The 21,963-nt window shown below is 44.6% G+C and overlaps 3 protein-coding genes across 7 annotated transcripts; 2 read left to right on the plus strand and 1 right to left on the minus strand.

Annotated features, from left to right (window-relative positions):
* Nucleotides 1-388: 388 nt before the first annotated feature.
* asb13b (ankyrin repeat and SOCS box containing 13b) lies at nt 389-5,126 on the minus strand. 3 transcript variants are annotated; one of them, XM_029841179.1, is made up of 6 exons: nt 5,053-5,126; nt 1,993-2,192; nt 1,740-1,890; nt 1,344-1,478; nt 1,035-1,226; nt 389-947 (listed from the first exon to the last, which is right to left on the minus strand). In XM_029841179.1, the coding sequence occupies exons 1-6, from the start codon at nt 5,117-5,119 to the stop codon at nt 769-771; spliced, it is 924 nt and encodes a 307-aa protein (XP_029697039.1). In that variant the 5' UTR covers nt 5,120-5,126; the 3' UTR covers nt 389-768. The 3 variants fall into 3 exon arrangements, with proteins under 3 accessions (XP_029697039.1, XP_003967696.3, XP_011605823.2); XM_003967647.3 differs by lacking the exon at nt 5,053-5,126 and adding an exon at nt 4,645-5,021; XM_011607521.2 differs by lacking the exon at nt 5,053-5,126 and adding an exon at nt 2,605-3,049.
* Nucleotides 3,349-15,131, plus strand: tasor2 (transcription activation suppressor family member 2). Of its 3 annotated transcripts, none has more exons than XM_011607518.2 (24): nt 3,349-3,487; nt 3,635-3,722; nt 3,913-4,061; nt 4,220-4,315; nt 4,401-4,473; nt 5,598-5,689; nt 5,760-5,897; nt 6,000-6,133; nt 6,213-6,229; nt 6,304-6,403; nt 6,497-6,591; nt 6,703-6,809; nt 6,914-6,983; nt 7,094-7,165; nt 7,254-9,188; nt 9,278-9,968; nt 10,057-10,450; nt 10,528-13,140; nt 13,498-13,620; nt 13,711-13,864; nt 13,948-14,053; nt 14,140-14,187; nt 14,253-14,434; nt 14,553-15,131. In XM_011607518.2, the coding sequence occupies exons 2-24, from the start codon at nt 3,671-3,673 to the stop codon at nt 14,636-14,638; spliced, it is 7,527 nt and encodes a 2,508-aa protein (XP_011605820.2). In that variant the 5' UTR covers nt 3,349-3,487; nt 3,635-3,670; the 3' UTR covers nt 14,639-15,131. The 3 variants fall into 3 exon arrangements, with proteins under 3 accessions (XP_011605820.2, XP_011605819.2, XP_011605821.2); XM_011607517.2 differs by having other exon boundaries at nt 3,371-3,507; XM_011607519.2 differs by lacking the exons at nt 3,349-3,487; nt 14,140-14,187 and having other exon boundaries at nt 3,581-3,722.
* A 611-nt stretch (nt 15,132-15,742) lies between these two features.
* taf3 (TAF3 RNA polymerase II, TATA box binding protein (TBP)-associated facto) lies at nt 15,743-21,039 on the plus strand. The gene is made up of 7 exons (XM_003967649.3): nt 15,743-16,103; nt 16,529-16,771; nt 17,174-18,981; nt 19,055-19,137; nt 19,211-19,481; nt 19,579-19,685; nt 20,165-21,039. Exons 1-7 carry the CDS (start codon nt 15,938-15,940, stop codon nt 20,277-20,279), a joined length of 2,793 nt encoding a protein of 930 aa, XP_003967698.1. The 5' UTR covers nt 15,743-15,937; the 3' UTR covers nt 20,280-21,039.
* The last annotated feature ends 924 nt before the right edge of the window (nt 21,040-21,963 follow it).

The following is a 21,963-nucleotide window of genomic DNA, read 5'->3' on the forward strand; positions in this document are numbered from 1 at the left end:
ATGCAATGCAGAAAAATCTTTAGACATCTATATCATTTTTAGCTGTAAAACATCTTCTAACATTGTGGTTTTAACCACATAAAATATTCATTTTGCCATTATCAGGCCGCTTGTGCTTGTTAAATGTCCATTAAGCGGAGTTAGCTCACTATAAAGAGTTTATCAGTGCAACTGATAACTCAATGACTGGCGGATCGCAGATAAGAGGCACATGGGCCCGAGACAAAAAAAATACCACCAAAATGACCAATACTCCCTTAAAAATTAAAAATATGTCCAGCTTCTATAACTTTAGTCGCAATGCTTCAAAATTGACTTTAACCGCGATCAATGTAGGAAATAAAAATAGTTTTTTTGTAACCTTTAGTTACAAAAGACGCGAGTGAACAAATGTTATACAAGCTGTATTTACAAATGTACATTAAAAACAGATACAATAATTTACACAGATATAGTGATAGAAATCCTTGACACTTTCCTTTGGGTTCAGTAAATAAATATTAGCGCATGCCAGCCTGGAATGGTCAAACAACAGGGAGATAAAAGAAGATGAGCGCTCAATGTCGTTGAAGAGCTTGAGGAAATAACCCGCTTTTTCTAAATCAATGAGTTATTGCAGCACACATCAAGTCCTTTATGTGATTGAGTCATCGCTCTTTCCATTCCTTTTGTCCGTGCTGTTCTTTTGCTAACATCGACATCCTGTCAGGTGACTTTCTGAAGTGCCAACGAGCAAAAAAAAAAAAAAAGGGATTCGAGATAACCGGTTTAGGCATAACCTTCTTTCCCAATACATGGTTCAATGTGGAAAATCTGTGGCGGCATGTAGGAAAGGAAGCGTATGATGCGACTGGGCAGTCCCAGCTTGGTCAGAACTTCGCCGGCTCTCTTTCCAACAGCCCTTCTCACAGCCACTCTGCTGAGCTGCTGCAGACTCAGGGGGGTGTCTACGATGGGGGGGAAACAGAAGATGTTTGCACTTAAATCTGTATTAAAAGAGGGGATAAAGTGCACACCTTGAACTGGGAACTCACTCTCATAGAACTCCAGGCAGAGATATGGGGGGGATCCCACAATGGTGTAGTGGATGGGTTTTCTTTTCAGGTTATCTCTGGCATACACGTTTCCCCCAAACTCAACCAGGAGCTCGATCAAATCAACGTTTTTAATTTTGGCTGCGTGGTGAAGCGCCGTCTCATGTAGCTTGGCGGCATTCACATTTGCCCCTATTGGAATAAAAAAGGGACAAAGGTCTGTCTGGTCTTAAAGCAACACATATGTGGCAAGATAAGCCGACCCACTTATGAGGCTGTATAAGAATACCAAGGGAAACACGACCTCACCAGCATTGAGGAGAACTTTGGCGCAGTCAAAATGTTCTCGTGCACAGGCGACGTGCAGTGGCGTTCCGTAGTGGCAATCGTGTGCTTCCATCTGAGCTCCCCTATCGATCATGAGCTGAACACACTCCGAATTACCTGTTTTAGACAAAAATGTGCTCGTTAAATGCATTTATTTCACTCTTCAGTGCATCACATTACTTCCTTGGAGTTCCAGTATGATCAAGTGCAACTTTACAGTCTCAATGATAAAGATTTAATTTGCACGAATTAGCAACACCCCAGATATCGAGCAAGAATAACTTTTACAATGCCTGGTGCAGACAGAAAAAGTCTAAACTGAAGAAAATAAAGCCGGTTGCAATTTAAAATCTCCTCCGGGATGAAGTATGCACAGACCTGACATACAAGCCTCATGAAGAGGGGAGAAGGTAAAGAGTGGAGGGTTTACTGTGGCTCCATACTCCAACAGCAGCTTCACACACTCCAGGCTACCAGCTGCACAGGCGTCACACAGCGGCGTGCTACCATCAATGTTACGAGCTTCCACCTGGGTGTCACAAAGGCGTGATTCAGTCAAAAGAAGACAAACTGGTGGAACAGAATATTTGTTGTTTTAACTCTATTTTCTGCAGAACTTACAGTGTCTTACCTGTGCACCAGCATCCAGCAGCAGCCTGACACACTGGGCCTGTCCACGTATGCACGCCTCATGCAGCGGGGTGATGGAGTCCACCGCCACGATGTTTACGGCTGCGCCACCCTCGATCAGCTGCTGCAGCTGGAGGACCCTGCCCTGTGCAGCAGCCTCATGCACTGCTGACCGGTCTGTCCAGAAGCCAAGACCATGGGCTGGAGGAATGTAAGACCAAGTCATACAAATACATGTTGATTTATAATGACAATTTAGATTTAATTTTCAAATCCACCCAATGCCAAGCTGTCGTATCTATCTATTTAGTATCAGACACACAGGTCTGAAGCAACCTCAGTGATACTTTCTATAAAATTGGAAGATTATGCACATTAGAGCTTGCTGGCCTAACCAGCTTACACCTGCTGTTATCCTCTCATCCCACCATCAGGCACTTTAAGAAGCGTTCTAGCTTACGACGACCAGGACACACAGACGAAAAATCTTTTCTTTTGTATTTAGGGAAATCTCAGGGGACAAATATAGGTCTGTTCTGGCTCGCAACACTATCAAAACATTCAAATCCGGTTTGTCCGGACACTTTATCCAGGGGGACTCTAAGCTACTTACCGATTTCGCCGTACAAGGACGGTCTAGTCCGGGTGATCTCCATTACATTTTTAGTTTGCTTTAGTAGTAGGTACAGAAAAGCGTGCCATTTGTTTAAAGCAAAATATTAAAGCCTGAACATTTTGCATTTTACTCCCAAATAACGCTACAGTGGGCGCCGGCTATCGCGAGCTGTCAAAACGTACGGAAGCGTGGAATTCTGGGATATGTAGGCAATAAAGAGAACAGTCGACAACAACAGACCAACAACAGAGTAGCGTAAGCTTTATTGTTGTCATTATTGTTTATTGTTTTTTTTTTGTATCTCGGGTAAAAGAAAAGTGAACGATTACAGCACAACCTCTGCTCAATTATTATAAGACCAGTTGAAGTAAGTTGGTGTTTTCCCCATCATGACGCCACCTTATATTTGTCCTAAATTGACAATATCTGTATCTGAATCAGACCAGATCACAAGTAAAATTTACCACATTTACCAAAACGTATTTTCCCAATGTTGCGGCGGAACACAGACGCCCCTGTTCGAATCACATCCTATACGTGTCACTCTCCCACAAGTTACAGGAAGTAGCACACACACGCACGTACGCACGCACTTACGCACACACTAAAGAGAAAGAGAGCGCAGGGGGAGGGAAAAACCGCAGCCCCCCTCCCGCACTACCACCAGTTTCGTTCGGACTTTTCGGGATCCAAGATGGATGCTTCTCCTCGATAGGTTTCTGTTTCTTTTTCGAAGAGCAGCGCAAGAGCGCCGAATGTCCGCCGTGTGACGCCGGGCGAGGCGCTTCACGGGGGAACCAGCTTCGCCTCAACGAGGGGGTGAAACGTGACTCGCTCCGGGCTGCGATCGAGCGTTTGTCCCCGTGTTTGTGGACGCCTGGTGAACATTTTAACTTCCTGGTTCGTCGCACGAGCTTCTTTGCTCAAACTGTGGCTGTTTATTAAAAAAAAGGGGGGAAAGCTAAAGGGACTTCGTGACCGCGGTCTGGCCGTTAATTTACACCTCTTTTACAATGTTTAAACCCAGGAGACGGTTTCCAATGAAGGGCAAAAGGACGACGACATGTTTCGTAATAGTTTAGCAATGGAAAGTGGAAGTGGAGCCGCGAATGAAGGTGATTAATTTTCTCCGCGCAACTTTTACCTTCACGTTAACCAGATGTTTATATCTTTATATATATTTTCGAGGAAAACCGAAATTAAAGATTTCCTGTTGAGTGTTAAAAAAAACTTTTCACTATAATTGCGGGGTAGAAAAGCCATGTTGCTCATAGTGATTTTGCTGCGTTTTTGTGCACATATTAGGTGTTTTGGTGCCCCTTGCAACAAAGTCCGACACCTTTCTGAGCGATGTTTTGGCCCCTCTGGAGAGTTCCTACTTGTATGAAGAGTCAAAGCAGTCCTTCAGGTACACCTCAGCTGTGCTAATAAAGAACGCAGAACAGGAAAAAAAGGTCGGTTTAACTGGTTTTCCCTCATTTCCATGTAATATCATAACGTATCTCTAATTCAACACCTAAGGTTTAATTGTAGAATGTTTCTATCAATATAAATATCGATCTCATTTTCAATTCTCTGTTTATAAATGTATTTATTCTTTTTTGCTGATCAGTATAATGCATTTCGCATGAGGAAAAGGGAATTGGGATATACAGAGAAGGACCTGAAAGAATCCTATGGGTTCCTGCTGTTCAGTGATATCAACAAGGTGAGGACTTGAAGCCAAGGCGTGGCAGAAACATGTTTTTCATAAACCCTAAGATGTCATTGAACACATTGTTTGCTGTTTAAAGGCCGAAAAGCTAGGCGAAACAGGGATACAAGCTGGAAATAGCACCTGCAAAACTCTGGGAGATCCAACGAAAGGTGCGTTGTTTATTGTTTTCCCTGATGCTACCACAGCTATTTGTGAAGCCATAAATGAGAGCAGGGCTTTTATATGACATGCTTCTAATTGGAGAAAGCATCCCAATAGTTTAGCAAATATCACCCGTTTTTCTTGAATTCAAAGGTCTGTGGGGATCTTGACGCGCTTACCTCCGACTTGGTGTGTATCATCCAGAACCGATGTGTGTATATATGAAGGAGAAAGGGTAGTCCATGTTGAGGGGCGGCTTCTTCTTCGCATTTGAAAGTGAAAGCAACTCGGATGCAAGAGTAGAGGGAGTGATGGTAAAAAGAAAGTAAGAGCGGCAGAGGAAAGAATATGCAACATGTTCGCGGCTTTTTTCCCCCAGTGTCGGTACAAGCTTGAATTTCTCTGCTTTTTCAGAAGTTTGAGTTCAAATGTTGCCTGTTAATATTTTCCAGCTATTTGTGAAGCCATAAATGAGAGCAGGGCTTTTATATGACATGCTTCTAATTGGAGAAAGCATCCCAATAGTTTAGCAAATATCACCCGTTTTTCTTGAATTCAAAGGTCTGTGGGGATCTTGACGCGCTTACCTCCGACTTGGTGTGTATCATCCAGAACCGATGTGTGTGTATATATGAAGGAGAAAGGGTAGTCCATGTTGAGGGGCAGCTTCTTCTTCGCATTTGAAAGTGAAAGGAACTCGGATGCAAGAGTAGAGGGAGTGATGGTAAAAAGAAAGTAAGAGCGGCAGAGGAAAGAATATGCAGCATGTTCGCGGCTTTTTTCCCCCAGTGTCGGTACAAGCTTGAATTTCTCTGCTTTTTCAGAAGTTTGAGTTCAAATGTTGCCTGTTAATATTTTCCAGCACTGCTCTCCTGCCCATGCTAGGCTACGATAGCCGTTCAAGTTATCAAACTTGGATAATCAGTCAAAGTCCTGGTGTTTGTTTTACTGGGAATACGAAATATTCTTGACAACAGAGCCACGTGCTCCTGGACTGGTCTGTTTCCACTTGTCTTTTTAGAGGCTTAAAATAGATTTTTAATATCACACTACTTTTTATTGATTTTTCAATGTCGCCTTTAATGTTCTGCTGTTTTAGCCCGTTCGGTGAAAGATTTCTCTTCTTCCTCAGGTGTTTACATATCACAGTACTCTGACCGTTTGGATCAAAATCCCTGGTCTCACGGGAAATCTGGATACGTAGCTATCATCAAACTGACAAAGGTAATTGGGGGGGGAAGCGATTGCTTCAAATTAAAGAGAGTATTTGGTAAATAGATCTCATTGCCCACAGGGTCGAGTGAGAGAGGTTTCAGAGAAGTTCACCCAGAATGTGACTGCACCCACCAAGGGCTTCGACTGTCACGTTTCAAAAGAGTTCTCCACGGTCATTTCGAGCACCAGCTCTTTCCTGGCCTTCCAGAGGACCCAGGTAAGGTTCTTTAATTGTGCGTCTCCTTTCCTTCACTGTGGGACAGGCCCTGGTACGTTGGTGCCACCTCGCAGCTCTAAGCAGATAATATTTTCTTTGCAGTGCTACTTGTATGAGTTTCTTGGGGATGGAAGCGATGAGACGGTCCAGTGTCCCAGTGCTGCCCGTCTTTATGCCATTGTGGCGTTTTCATATGTTGATCCCAACGTAACGCATGACACACTGCAACAAAGAAGGTAAAATATTAACGTTACTTCTAGTTTACACAGAGTGTTTAAGTCTCGTTGATGATTTCCCCTCCTTTCTGTTTTCCAGGGAACACAAAGACCTGGGTGAGTAACTGGGTCCTTGTGTTTATTTTCACAACTAAAAACATCAAAGTAACTGCACTAACTTATTTCTCCAGGTCGGCGTTGCTTTCTGTGGAGGGGTCAGCTTAACATTGGTTCCTGTTATTATAGCGTTGGGCTGAGGGCTGCAGCGGGGGCCGTGACCCCTGCACAACTGTAAGTTAAAGACAGAAAAAGCCACCCACACCATTCCTACACAATACTACTTTTGATCATGTGATCTACACTCCGTCTTTGTTACATTTTAAGGCCAACTGTGGTGAAAGTTGACCGGGTCGTTTCCTTGTCCGACCTGAGACGGGTGCTGCCCAAGGCCATCTTCCAGACGCGCTTCTCCAGCGAAGGTTTCTCTTTTTAATGCTGCGGGGGAACTGTGGAGTTGCCAGTGCAGGGGCTGCTTAGATAAAATGGATTAGTATTTGTTGATAATATCATTTTGTTGTTTCTGGTTTCAGTTGTTCTGAGTGGTTTATGCTACAGTTTCTGTGAGTTGGTATCTTCTGAGGAGGAACAAACCAGCGCACTCGATTTGCTGCTTCAGGAGATCAAGGCTAAAGATGTTGTGAGTTTCCTTTTATAGTGTCTGAGACCTACTCAATTATTTAAAAAGGCTAAAATAATAATAAACCGGTCACACTTCTGACATACTGTATAATTGTGATTCAGGCTCTCACAGTTCCTCTGAATGACAGTGGCTTTCTTATTTTGTTGCCCTCCTCCTACTTCTGTCCTCATGGTAAGATTACAAACAAATACAGCTTTTTTGTCTGTCTTTTTTAATGGTTATAAATGAACTGTAAATCTGCCTGGTGCATGTCTTTTATTAATATTTATGCATTTCTCCAGATTCTGGGTCCAGTCCATTAGAGTTTCTGCAGGGAATCTTTGTGTTCCCAGACTCAAGAGTCATAAACAGAGGTGACATGTTAATCACACCACACCTTCCTGGCATGACTTACTTCACAGGTGTCGTTAAAACTAAATATTTTGTTTATTTTTTCCACAGACATTTTCCCCTCCGAGGTTGCGCACAGAAATTCAGCCACATCGCCGGAAACCCTGCAGGTTTTACCAGTACCGAGTTATGCTGAGGGCGCGGTGGGAAGAAACTCTGTCAACCCGGATGAAAAACTGTCTGAGGTGTTTGAGCAGCACATGCAGAATTACACACCTCTGATCAATCCCGGGGCGGCAGCAAGTCCTCCTACAGAAAACGGCGTTATTTCGGAGCGCTACCAGGCACCGGATGCCGACAGTCGCCTCGGCTCATTCCCAGAGATGACCAGTGCTACTTGGCAGAACCTTACTTCGTATCTGCAGAACCCCGTTTCATTTCAGCTCCCTGTATCCAAGGCTTCAGACATCCTGTCTCCTAGACCGGAGCAGGAAGTGAAAGACATTGTTGACAGTGTCAACCTCTCCATGTTATCTCCCGAGGAGGTGCCTGCCAGTCATGTTGACCTGGGGTCAGTGGGCTGTTTGACCAGACAGAATTCTACTGGTAATAGGAGGTCCGTGGATGGAAGTGCAGAAGGACAGGGTGACTTAAAAACGTCACCACAGAGAGTCAAACTAGGTGGTTTGCTGATTGAAACCGGTGATATGGAGAGGAAAACCTCTCCCTCATCGGATGACCTTCGTGCGGAGCTGATCGTCAGCATTACGTCTGCAGAGCCAACCAGGAGTGGTTCAGAGGTGGTCGACACCGAGCCGAGCACCAAACGTAATGCTTTTCAACAGCCTGGATTCCAACCAGAAGTGAGTGCTGTAGGTGAAGAACCAGCTACAGCCTTAAAAGTTCTTGAAAGCCCCAAGAAGGTACCCAGGGGAAACTCCAAAGGCCTTAAACGTCCACCTAGGGAACACTATGAGATGGGCAGAATACTAACTGAAGATCAAATACTGAGGAGTCAGCACTCACGCAAAGATGTGGAAGCTTCAGATCACTCTCAGTTACATGTAGATATCAATTCAAGCAGACCACAAACACACAAATTGGGGAGACTGTTGAAAAATAAAAAACTGAAATATGCTGTTGGCTTGACCGTAGTACCGGAGAAAAAATCGGACCGTGAAAACGTTCGGATGGAAATGGAAGCTTATAGCCTGCGAAGGAAAATGGAGCACTGGGACCTAAAACCTGTTATCAGTAAATGTGGACGGATCCTGGTTCCCCACGGCTCTGGCAATATCTCTGAGCAGATTAAGCATTTAAGGAATGCCGCACAATCAGAAAGTGATATGAAGAATGTCGTTGATGAATGTAAAACAGCGTCGGATATTAAAACGGCGAAAGTGGTAGAAACATCACCGAAGGGTGAAGAGAGGCAGCATCGGAATCTTATCAGCCATGTCCGTCCTGCACCTGGCATTTCACAACAACAGGACGATGAACTGAAGGTTTTACTTTTGAAGCCACAGAGCAGCAGGAATATAGGTGCCACGGCTGTTCCCCTGCCCCTTTCTCCTGAAAAGCCTGCAAGGAGAATGGAGACTCTGATTAATAAACTGAAATCAGTTTTAGGGGGGAAGAGAAAACCGGAGCCGTCTGAGACCGTGAATAATAATCCTGAAAATGCAGAGATTTGCCGGAAGAGGGGCAAATTTGAGGCACGCCCGGAGTTTATGAAAAGTGCTGATGAGACTGAAGAGATCCTGGGTGCTGGCGCCAGTAAGGAGGGAGTGTCAACCCTGCTGTCAGCTGACCCCCGTTTTGCCTTTGCCTTAGGCCTGGCCCCAATAGCAATATCAAATAAGATGGTTAAATCGGAGGCTGCAGGTGTCCAACAAAGAAAAGACCCTGCAGAGACAAAAGAGGCGACTGCCTCATACAGTCTGCCTCAAATCCTACAGAGACCACTGTCAATATTTCCACGAAGCAGACGGATGAAAACGCTCAGAAGGCACCAGAGCACCTCTGCGGAGAGTGTCAAGGAGAAATGTAAGTTCACTTTAAAAACCTTAAACATTTCAAGATCTCAGTGTCATGCATGTTCAATTCTTTCTTTTCTCCTTTATTTGTCTTCACAGGGTGGTTACATTTTCAAAGCCCACCTTGCCTGGACGAAGAGGATGATCCTGACAGGGGGGCTTCAGAGCAGAGGAGTTCCAGCTCCGCTACAGATGGGTTGAACTTACTCGCTGACTTGGCACTGTGCGCCACTTCTGATCAGCCCCCAAACCAACCAAACCCTCCCGAGAGGGTTTTGAAGAATTTAAGTTGTAAAAATGCGGATGGGGTTGCCGAAGAAGAGTCGGTTCTTCATGCTCTTCTCAGACAGCCTGCTGCTAGACCCATTCAGCAGCACCAGTCACCTCCACCGGTCCACCATGTTGGGGGAGGTGAATTAGCTGGTTTGATAACTAAAGAACATGCATACTCAATGCATCCATCTACCTCTCTACTGCTGGGCTTTTCAAGTATGTCCTTCCAGATTTACCCTTTGAGTGGTTGCACCAGGCTGCTGCAAGCACTTAAAGACGACCCCCTCTGCCAGACCCAACACCTCTCTGTTGACCAGGAGGAGAAAAGCAACCAACAGGCTCCAGAATGCACAGAAAAACACACATTGGGTCGAAGGTTCAGGCGTTCCCGTACCTTTACTATCAAAGATGGATCTGTCCAGGTCACAAAGCACTGGAAAAGAAACTATGACTTTGGTCTGGACAGCAAGTTCTCAAATGACCCTCAGTTTAGGAGCATCTGTCGAGCCTTACACGGGTATGTATGTTCATTTTTTAAAAAAAAAAAGGACTCTTTAAGTAGTTTTGCATGGAGATCATTTATTTTATCCTCTCTTTTGTGACAGTCCGTGGGACTTTTCAGTTAAAGACACCAGTGACGATGTACGGCTCATCTTCCACATGTGGATCGCTCTGTTCTACAGCCGGTCCATGCCCAGGTTCTTTGATTTTGACTCGGATCCTTGTAGTGACTCAGTATCCCCACCTCATTCTGACATCAAAGACAGTTTATTAGCTCCTGACCCAAATGTAAAAGATACCTCAGATGATTTGATTCCCACACCTGTGGTCCTTGCCGCAAGTGAGACGTCCACCCAGGACCAAAGCTTTATAATTTTGGATTTGTCACAAAAGAATTCACTTTCAGACAAAACTACCTCCGTTTCACAAGTCATTCCAAAAGAGACTTGTGAAACACTGAATACACCCTTGGAACAACAAGCTGCAACCCCAATTCAGGTTTGTATTGGGTTTCTTTTTGTGTAATTAAATAATTGTTTTTACGCTTTATCGACTGCCTTCTTTCCTTTTTCCAGTGTTACAGAAATCTTTACACCACAGAAATGAACAATGAGTCGAATATCAGGAGCACACTCGATGGTAAGAGCCATTCCATTTTACAGCGGTCACCTTTTCATCCAGATACGGACTCTTTGGGGAGCAGCACTGAATTGAGAAGAGGCGACGAAAATACAGACATGTGTTTGTTGGACAGTAAAGATAAAGAAGCGTCTGATGAGGTCCTCACAGAAAGTGGAAAAAAAGAGAGTCCCAGCCATGAAGTGAGCGTGGATCCAACACAGATTCAAGCAGACCTTGTTTCTTCAGGTGTAGTTGACGAGGGAGACCTTCTGGGGAAAGAGGAGTCGTGTGTAAAGGAGCCTGACTTATTTTCACCAGTCAAGGCTGAAGGTGCTGATGAAGATGTGGATCGTAGCCCATCACGGGACTCAGTGAGCAAAGATCTTTATCCAAAAGAAGATTCCAGTCCATACCAGAGAGCTGATTTGAATGATCAGCTAACACCGATGATGTCAGATACTTCGGATTCAGTAGAGAGAGGTTCGGTTACCGATGAGAATCGCCAAACCCTGCAGGATATCTGCTCCGCCGATGTGCAACACCAACAATTCTTCCAACTCGATGGCCCAGACATGAGAAATGAGTCAGACGGCAGAGAAGATGCCAGCCAACAAAGAAAGTGTGAGGCAGATGAGCCACATTATGAGAAGGCGGCATTAATCGTCTCTCATGAGCATATTGGATTATTAGATCGGACCATTCCACAGGCAAACACTGATAAAACACAAGACCAAAGCGGACCAGCAGAGGAACTCGACTGCAGTCCTAAATGTGACCAAACTGGGGAGAGACTGGACATGATCGACAGTGAGGTTTCATTTCCTGAGGAACCCACCCACCAAGAAGGTGCAGCTCCTTCACATGACCCACAGACAGATAGTGTGGTTGTTAATGCTGAGGGCCAGAAAGAAGTACCATTTATCAGTGAAACTGCAACTTCCCAACCTGCAGACACACAAAAGGCAACTTGTATGCAGAGAGGAGAGCCAGAACTGTTGGATGCTAGAATGTCACCATCACTTTATGATGAGCGCTGCCCCACCCCAACAGTGGATGAGGAACCTTATCAGTATACACCTTCTCCTGGTCCCCATAGCAGCAGTACCAGTTCTACTTCCACTCTTGTTAATGAAACCCCCAAATCTGTAACTTGGAAATGTCCAATCCAAACCTCAACATTATTAAAAAATAAGAGGCATCTTGACAAGAAATACAAAACTGCAGTTAAGAGTGATTCAAACCCTAAATCAGCTCCCAGAGTTCTACAACATAAAGTTCAACATAAAGACAAGTTCCTCTCTGCACAAAAGCACACAGACAAATACAGCCAGATTCAAGTAGCTGATGAAAAGCATTGTCTTCAGAGAGGAAAGAAGCAAGCAGGGAAAGGTAAACCTCCCTCCCAAAGCTCCCGTCTCACTAATGAGTGTTTGCAAACCTTTAAACCAACCACTGGCAATGATGGTTATCAGAAACCACCACGGGCAAGTGTTGAAATGCCTTCCCGCAGTCAGTCTCTCGTCAAACCTGCAAAAAGATCTAAAGGTGATGAAACTCGAGGGCCAAACAATGAAAACTCCAAATTTACACCCACTAAAACCTTGTTAGACTTAAAAACTTCTAGACCCTTGAAGAAAAGTACAGATCTTAAAGAAGACCCTGACAGATGGCAAGATGAGAAAGGAACCAGTAAACTCTGTACAACACGTTTATCAAACGTGAATAAATCAAACTCGGGAAGAACAAATCGTCTTTTACATCAGTTCAACAGAGGAGATACTTCAGAATTTAAGAGAGTCGTACGGATAGTTGGAAAAGAGCCCAGAGGAAGCTCTGAGATAGATCAGGAACTCACTGATGCATCAAGTTCAGGCGTGGATTACTCTTGCTCTCGAGGACGTCGGGGTTCAGTCAGGTGTACGATCTTCAACACCAGCCAAAAGACATGCCCCACTTTTCTGGAGAAGATGTCTAAGAGGTGTTTACAGGAGGATCTCACAGAGGCGTCAGTAGGAGAAGAATGCCTTATCTTCTCAGAGCAGATGAAACAGGTCTTAAGGGGGAGTAAAGAGGGATCCAGCCGCATCTGGACACCAGCTGCACGTGAAAATATACGTCCGTTTCTCTCCAGTTCTGCAGCTGCGCCCTCCTGCTATCTTCAAGATCAGGAGGACCCAGAGGTCAGGCTAGACTCACCATCATTTGTTGGACTGAAAATCATAGTAGACCTGTCTGATAGGAAATCACAGACTTGCACCACAAAGGAAGAAATTAGGAACTCGGTGCGACAAGATGGGGTCTCCGGTGTGATGGCAGGGTCTGCCAGGCCGTATACTAGAAAGATGGGTGATGTCGGTGTTGTCAGAAAATGCCCAGTAAGGTCTAAGAAGGACATCGGAATGGATAGCGGTAGGATTGACCCCAGTGACCTTCCTGACCTCTGCGACATATTGAAGCGAGAAAGTTTCCACAAAAATCTGAATTTAGGTGGGAAGAGATGGAGTGAGACAAAGTTCAGATTCTACATAGTGGTGACGTCGGACGATCCTTTCTTTGAGGAAACTAAGGTGAGACATCGACAAATCTCCAAAGCAGCAACAATCATCTCATAGCCTACATTTTTCCATCACCTAATTTTTCTGCCGTTGATTTTGTACCTCTTACGGCAATTCCTCTTGTCCAAACTGTCATTCTAAAAAAATGTGCCACATTGTACAAATATTGGTTGATTCTGTGAACACTAGGCTCCAGATGTTGATCATTATATCAGCTCCTACAGGTCAAAGAGAAAACAAGAGCAGTGATTACTATCTCATGCTTCCCATATCTTTTTCCTCCTCTGTTGACCATTTAAAAGCTTGAACACACGCTTCAGTGTCGATGTGGCATGAAACTGCTGTTTAAATTTGATGTTTCCTCAAAAGGTGCGACTGGAGGCCGAAGGCCACACTGCAGTGCGGCCGTCCGAATTCTTCCTCGTTGAAGAAAGTCCCTCAACTCTCCTCATCATCCTCAGGAATGAGGACATTGCGGAGCACATTTGTGAGGTAACTGAATGGGTGTCAAAAAGAATACTAGCATATGGGGTTTTGATGAATACCAGCTTAAATGAATGACTGTCTCTCTCTCTCTCTCAGGTGCCTTATCTACTCAGCCTGAAGAAGTTTCCAGGTGTGCAGTTTGTTGGACTTGATGAACCAGATGATGTCTTGAATCAGACCCACCAGGAGCTCTTTGTAAGGGGAGGGTTCATAATGTTTGACAGAGCAGCTCTAGAGTCCCTCAAACTTTGTGAGTACTTTTTATTGTCGGTCGGGATGCATCAGAAAGGTATGATTGATGCTGGTTTCACTCATGGTTTATGTGAATTTAAGGTGACATGGAAATGGTGTCAGGAATTATACAAGAACTGAGCAGATGTGGGAGGTGGAAATGGATCTTTCATTACAGACACAGTCGCTGGCTGAAAGAAAAATCAAGGTCAGAACCAGTTTTGACTCACCAATAATCATTACAAGGACTAAAAACCAGATTGATATTATTAAGCCACCCTTTATTTTCACCAGTGAAAGTGACAATCAGACCAGCTCACCAGACAAGTCTTTCAACTACCGGTAAATGTTAAGTCACTTCAGAACCCTCCTGAAGCTGAGATCCTTTGTTTTTGTCATCTGTCCAGACTGAGTGCAGAAGCAAGAGAGAAGAAAAACTTTATCAGCCGGTGCCAAGAAGCTGGAATTGTTGAGGTCCTGCCGTACCACCAGTGTGACCATTTGTCAGAAGATCAGCCCGACTATCTGACTTGTTTAGTCCATTTGCAGGTCCAAAATGTTTCAGCACGCTACCCTATTTTTATAACCGGTGAGACAGATGTTACCTCAATTGTAGCTTTGTACACACACACACACACACACACTCATTCCTGCCTAAAGTTGACAGTGTTTTTAAGTGCGGTACAATATTTTTCTCTTGCTTGCAGACACAACAAACAGCTCGTTTGGCACTTATGGAATTTTAACATTGACTCTGAGCTCCTTCCTCATGTGTAAAAGTTTTCAGCGATGACCCTAAAAGATGCAAGTGGACCGACTGGACCTGCGATCACTTCAGGATGTAATACTCAAAAACTCAGTGAATCTCACATATGCGATCTTACATGTCTTTATATATGTGTCATAAATTCATATGCAATAATTAATGATTTTTGTTTGACATACTGAAGTATTTTTAAGTCAATGCTCCAGTGTCGTTAGTTAAACTGCAAATCTTGGTTGCAGTTTACATTAAGTTTCTTGTTATTTTGACAAATAACTTTTTACATGATATATATTTTGTATCTTATAACAATCTTAACTGTATAGATTTCTGGTACAATTATTAGGGTTTATTTATTACTACAGCTAAATTAGAGTTTTCAGGTGCTTCAAGATAGTGTATTTAAGGCTTTGAACATCATTATGGGGGTTTTTCTTGCCAGTGATTAACAATTTGAGACTGTCATTAATAAGAGATACTTAGACTGTATTGACTGGAGAAATAAATGTGTTTGGATTTTGGATTATTACTTTTTTAATCGCATCTTCCGTTTTAAAAATATGTGATTGATTTTAATTCATGATTTGACACCTACAAGCTACAGAATATTTATCGCAGAAAAATAAATGGTTAAATGAAAACCTCAGAATTATAAAACTACATATTATCAACACAATACGCTGCTAAAAATGCAGGAAGCTTCTCCGACTCTGCGTGTGAATGACAGCCCATCGTTCGTTTAAACACGTGGCTTTTTGACGTTTGTGCGTGGAGAAAATGCTCTTCTTCAGCGTCACATTGAACATGGTCCAACACAATGTCATCAAAAACACATCAGCTGGAAAGATTTAGTGGAAAAAGGCCACCAAAAACGACCAAACCATCGCAGACGTCCCTCCATATTGACAAACTCACTTCCTGTTTCCTGCGCAACGGCGGCACGTATTCTGAATTAAACGTTTTGAATTAAATTAATCTTTAACCTCCGCCAAGGTAAAAGAGATTTTTTTAAATGACAAAAATAAAAATAAATATTTATTTGTTTTTTGTTTCATTTGCGGTTGATGAACCTCGCGAACACACTGGAGAAGCGTAGGCAAAGCGGGATTTGTGCGCATGCGCGGTCTTGATTTCGGGGATGGGCCTATCGATGGAATCAAGATGGCGACTCTGGCGAAAGCGCCAACATATTTACTGAAATAGATGTAAAAAAACAACCGCAGTGGCGGGTTTTTCTCCACCCTTCGGGGTTTCTGTGAAATATGAAGACCGGTGACATGTTTGGGAAGAGGAACTGACCGGATTTAATACCGTAACAAACTCAGCGAGATGTGCGAGAGCTATGCCCGCTCGCTGCTGCGTGTTTCGGTGGCGCAGATCTGCCAGGCACTGGGCTGGGATGCGGTTCAGGTTACTGCGTGTGATCTGTTGTCTGATGTGTTGCATCGATACATACAGCAGCTGGCAAGGACCTGCCACCGGTACTCTGAACTCTGTAAGTGTTCTTTTTAGTAGCTGAGTTACTTTTTAAACCCATAAACCTGAACCAGTCGATCACGTTGTTTTTGAATGGTTGCGGAGCGGGCGCCCCCTAGCAAAGTTTTGATATGTCAAAAAAAAGAGTACACTTACTACACAAGCAGCCATCGTATATTTTTACTATTTTGGCCAGGTTCAGACTTCATGAGTGGTGCGTTTAATTGTTTTACACGCTGAGCTTTTCGCCATATCTGCTAAATAAAGCCAAGTTAATGCATTAGCTGCTCCAGGTCGATGTAAACAATGTAGCCCCACTGCCCCAATCTATGTGCACCGTAATCACTGACATGGTGTCAGACTGTATTCTGATTGTCACCACACAGGTTTGTGAAATAGAGCATGTGCTAAAGATTAATGCCTTGTTTTGATTCTAAATTTCAGATGGAAGAACGGACCCTGTGCTAGATGATGTGAGCCAGGCTTTCAGGTTGCTCGGGGTGAATCTTAGCGAACTGGAGGACTATGTTCATAACCTGGAGCCCGTGGCCTTCGCCCATCAAACACCACTATTTCCCGTTGGCAAAAACAACCTCCTGCAGTTTCCGCAGCCTGGAGCCCGAGATGCAGTGGAAAGGAAGGATTACATTCCAGATTATATGCCGCCATTGGTCTCTTTTCAGGAAGGTTGGTGCATATAATACTACTTCATTTCCATCTCTGAGCATGTGTGTGTCCAGTGTTTGCCTCTGTTTGTGATTATGTATAGAAAGACTTGTGTTTGTGTCGGAGTGATTGTTGTGTTACATTTACTGAGCCAGCTGTTAAAAACATAGTGGCGTGACATTATAACCTGGAGCATTAGTTATTAGCGGGTTGTTTTTTTGTAATTGGTGTCACGTAAAGAAATCTCTGATGATGTTTTCTGGTGAAACACAACAGTTTAAAAGTTGCCACTATTGAATGAGATTGCATGATTACCACGGGGAGCACCGAATAAGATTAATTGTTGCGGTATAATGAATAGGATTGGCTGATATGATTAGAAACATTTGAGATTGTGCTCAACATTGTGCCTTTCCCTTCCAGAGGAGGAAGAAGAAGAGGTCCTGGCTGACATGGGCACCTCCGCTGAAGCAATGCAGGTTCCTCTGGAAGAAGATGAGGTGGAGCTGGATGAAGATGAGACGGTCAACGATGAGAATCACCCACTGAAGAGGCACCTGGACAGCCCCGACGCAAGCATGGGCATGATGCCCTCCAAGAGATCGCGCATGTACCCTGGCTTCAGCCCGGAATGGGCGGGCGAGCCCAGGGAGCCCCTTAGCTCTCTCAACCCACAATGTGTTCCCCCAGGCATTCTGCCTTCTCATGACAGCCTTGACCCCCTGTCCCCAGAAGTACCTTCTGAAGTGATTCCTCCCTTCAGACCTCTGCCCACCTTACCAAAACACTCTGATCAGAAGGGTCTTGCCACTCCAGGGAGAAAGCCCAAGGTCTCATCCCCTGGCAGACAAAGGACTAAATCCCCTAAAGGGGTCCTTCCTGCTCCGGTGGGTGGTAGTCCCATCCATTCTCCAAAACCAACTAAGGAAAGGAAGAAATCCCCCGGACGGACTAAAAGTCCAAAGAGCCCTAAAAGCCCAAAGATGGGCTCAGCCAAAGCAGCGCAGCCTCAGCTCAAGACAGAGACTCTGCATAAACTACCGCTGTCTGCACTGAGTGAGAGGATGGGCAAAGAGAACATCCACATGCGTGTTAAAATAGAGGACAGGGAGTTAGCCGAGAGCCCCTTCATGAAGCTGGAGCCCGAAAATAAGGCTATTGATGACTCCATCGATGCCGTGATCGCCAGAGCCTGTGCCGAGCGGGAGCCAGATCCTTTCGCCTTCTGCTCGGGCTCGGATTCAGATAGCAACGGGTTCTCCAGCCCCAGGAGACTGACCATCATGGAGCCGTCAACGCCGAAAATCCTGCCTGGACTGGGCAACCCCATCAAAGATACGTCAACGCCTCTTCACATCCAGGCAAACGCAGGCCCTGGAAATTGGACAATGGATGATTCAATCAATGAGGTGTTAAGAAAGGTTAATCAGGGGGGTCCGTCTGCGCCGCCACCGAACCAGGCAGAATACGTGTCCTCGGGTTCGGCCTCGCCGCCGACTCCTGAGCCGCTGCTTAAGGTGTTTGAGGAGAAAAACAAAATTGTGCCATCGGTAGATATAAAGAAGAAACTGAAAAAGGAGCTCAAAACTAAAATAAAGAAAAAGGAGAAAGACAAGCCAAAAGATAAAGACAGAGAGAAGGATAAGAGCAAGACGAAAGAGAAGAACAAGGATAAGAACAGGGATAAAAACAAGGAGTTTTCCAAGGATGGTAAGATGCTGTGGAAGGACTTTGGGTTGAAGGACGATGAGCTCTTTGCACCGCATGATTTTAGCTTCACCGAAAGCTCCATCAAGGTGAAATCCAGGGATGGAGATGGCTCTAAAAAAGAGAAGGAGAAACACAAAGACAAAAAGAAAGACAAGGAAAAAAGTAAAAAGGACAAAGATAAAAAGGATAAGAGTAAAGATCGGAGCAAAGACGACAGGCAGAAACAGTCTGCGTTGGCCCCCTTTGCTCTGGCTGAAGTCCCGCCCTTGTTCAGCCCCTCCGCCTGCCTCCAGATCCCCTCCATGCTTCCACATCTAGCTCCGATCCTCCACGATAAGAATGTAAAGAGCAAGGAGAAGGAGAAGAAGAAGGACAAGAAAGAGAAGAAGAAAAAGAAAGATAAGGAGAAGGACAAGGAGCGGGACAAAGCTAAAGAGAAGGAGAGGGAAAAAGAAGAGAAAAGGAAAGAGAAGGAGAAACGGGAAAAGGAGAAGGATAAAGACAAGATGCGATTGGACAAGGTGGATTTTAGGTTTTAAATGGCCTGTTGTCTTTTCCTGTGGCTGAAAATGACCCGAGCGTTTGTGTTTACAGGTGAAAATCGATCCTCCGTCGGCTTTACCTTCTCCCGTCATTCCCAGGCTGACGCTCAGAGTGGGAGCAGGCCAGGACAAAATGTAAGCAATTAAAATCTATTGTAACTAACAGCATGGCATCACCTGGTTCTTATTCCTCCTCCTCCATCCACAGCGTTATCAGTAAGGTGGTTCCTGATTCAGACACCAGAACGCCCATATCCAGGACCCCGATGGCCAAATCCGGCCCTGGGAGTCAGCCCCGGATGCCCCAGCCACCGCCCATGCTTTCCCCTGTGGTCCCCATCCTGCCGCCGGCTCCCTCTCCACTTCTGCCACCTCCTCCCCCCTTGTCGCTTCTCTCTCCTCCCCCCATGCTGCCTCCCTCCACGCCGGTGAAGACGCCAGTGCGCAGTGTGGTGACTGAGACCGTCAGTGCCTACGTGGTGAGGCTCCGCCTTCGGCCCGCGTTCCCCGCGTCCGGCTGCCGTTTCATTAATCGCACAGCGTCGGTTTGTTCTTGTTTTTGTCCGTTCGCCCCAGATTCGTGACGAATGGGGGAACCAGATCTGGATTTGTCCTGGGTGCAACAAGCCCGATGACGGTAGTCCCATGATCGGATGTGACGACTGCGACGATTGGTATCATTGGTGAGTTTCCATTTCATTCGTAGTTTTTGTTTTATTTTCCCCCCGTTCGGATGACATCCCTGTTATTTGTTTACCGTCTGACCGAACCGTTGTCTTGAACTGTAGATTTTAAAATCAGTTCTTTGCAGCTGAAAGGAGAGCGGCACAGCCCTCATTTACCGGCTGCCTCTTGCTCACAGCACTTTCTTGACTTTTCCAGACACGAGGACAGAATTCAGGATAAAAAGCAGGCGTGAATTATTTATCACAAGTCAGTCTTTACTTGGCCTGTGAACAGAATTTTGAAGGCCACATCTTTGAAATGGAGGCCCCGGGTTGTTAAGTGTTAAGGCTTGAATGAGGCCGACAGGTTTTAAAGAAACGGCCCATTTATAAAAGCCGTATAAAGTTATATTTATCAAATAAAGCCTTTTTGAAGCCATTTTAGTAGCATCTCAGTTAAGACGTCACCTGAACTGCCTTTTTCTTGTTGTCTTCAGGGCATGTGTTCGGATCGACACAGCCCCTCCAGAGGACCAGCAGTGGTTCTGTATTAAATGTTCTGGCAAAAAGAAGGACAAAAAACACAAGAAAAGAAAACACAAACCGCATTGAGACTATGCAAAAGAAACAGCACATATTAAGGACTTTCTTGGACTTCAAAGCCATCACTGAAACATGTGGCACTGCTGTAAAAGAAAAAAGAAAAAAAACAGTTGTTTGAAATTGTGGCTGATACTAACATTCAATGAATGATTTTTAAAACGAACCGCGACCTCAGCCGCAGCGCTTCACAAGTCTGCACGGAGGTGGGAAAAGGCTTTGGTCACCACACACGCACGGTCTCTGTCCTCTCGTCGGCTCTGTGGATTTTTTTTTTTCCTTCATTTTTCCCTCAAGGAGAAACTGCATCGTTTCTGTTGTCCGTCGAGATCCTCGTCCAAGACGAGGACTCGGCCGAACCCAACCGGACAACGACCAGCATCGCGATCTTTGCCATCCCTCCGACCTCATAATCCCCCCCCCCGATTTCTGCAGTATGATTGAAATGTCGTGTATATAATAACGGTGGCATCAGGTATGTATAAATGTGTCCTCAAAGCCAAGTGCATTTTGTTCTTAGGATTCTGATTGTTAAATCAAGTTGCAGATATTGGTTTTTAACTCTGATTTTGTGTAACTTCTGTATATTTTTTTAAAATTTTAAGTTTGTATTTTTTTTTTTCCCCCCCTCCCCAATTCACACGGACTTGTCTTGGCGTTATACTGTAGCTGTGCTTGTAATGTAATTGATTTTTCTGGTATTTCAATATTAAAGATGGAGCTGTTGTCTGTGTCCTCACAGACGTTAAGACCCAACTCTCATTACCATGAAGCTTGTTCTGAAATGTTCTGTCCCTAATATCAGTCTGTTTTTATTATTTTTATTTTTATTCAGTTACTCTTTGTTGGCATCTGCTGCGTGAAATAGATTGGGAATATTTTAACAAACAGTTTCCACTGTTTAATTTTTCCCGTGTGCACTTCCGCCTGTGGCCACACGGCGTCGCTGTTCAAGAACAAACCTTGGACTGCTGCTCCCACGTCACAGAGAAGCAGGCATCCAAAATATGTTTCACCAGGTGTCACTTGTGGAATTCATAGATTGCGCAGCGGGCCTCCAGAAGAACCAGATGCTTCATGAAGGAAGCTTATGTTCTTCTCGAGCTGTACCCCCGGTTGGTCTTTTTCTGGCGCCAGCTTTGCGTGTTTGACCTGTTTCTATCCACTGGAGAGTCAGCTGTTATAGCCAGAGGATGATGTTATTACCATTCCAGCTTGACCCTTCAAAAAAAAGGTCTTGCTGTTAACAAACCTCTCTAATTATCCGCTGGGTCACTCATGCATTCTTATTCCGGAGGGCAACTTTTCTTGAAACCACCCTCTGTTCTTGTTTGCTGTTGAATCTACTTTTACTATGATAATCAACCAAAAGGGGAAGTGGAAAAGGTGATGCCAGCGTAAAGAGGAACTTAAATGACAGATGTACATGCAAAGCGAGCAGACATTTAAAGGGCTGTTAATCACACAAGAAGCACCCACTCATTTAAGCTCTTCCAGGCGCCACTGTTGTGTTAAATATCTAAGGTTGCGTAAGATCACGGCATCACTTTAATGTCAAAGATGCACCCTGAAAACATTAAACTCCTCACCTGGGGTGTAATGTTGTTATGGGGCAGGGTGCGACTGAAATTCATGTGAATTTAACCGTTTTACATTGAGCCCACAAAGACAGACACCGTTTTTGCATTAGTGGCCC

The sequence above is a fragment of the Takifugu rubripes genome, chromosome 9 (assembly GCF_901000725.2).
Source record: "Takifugu rubripes chromosome 9, fTakRub1.2, whole genome shotgun sequence".
Lineage (NCBI taxonomy): Eukaryota > Metazoa > Chordata > Actinopteri > Tetraodontiformes > Tetraodontidae > Takifugu > Takifugu rubripes.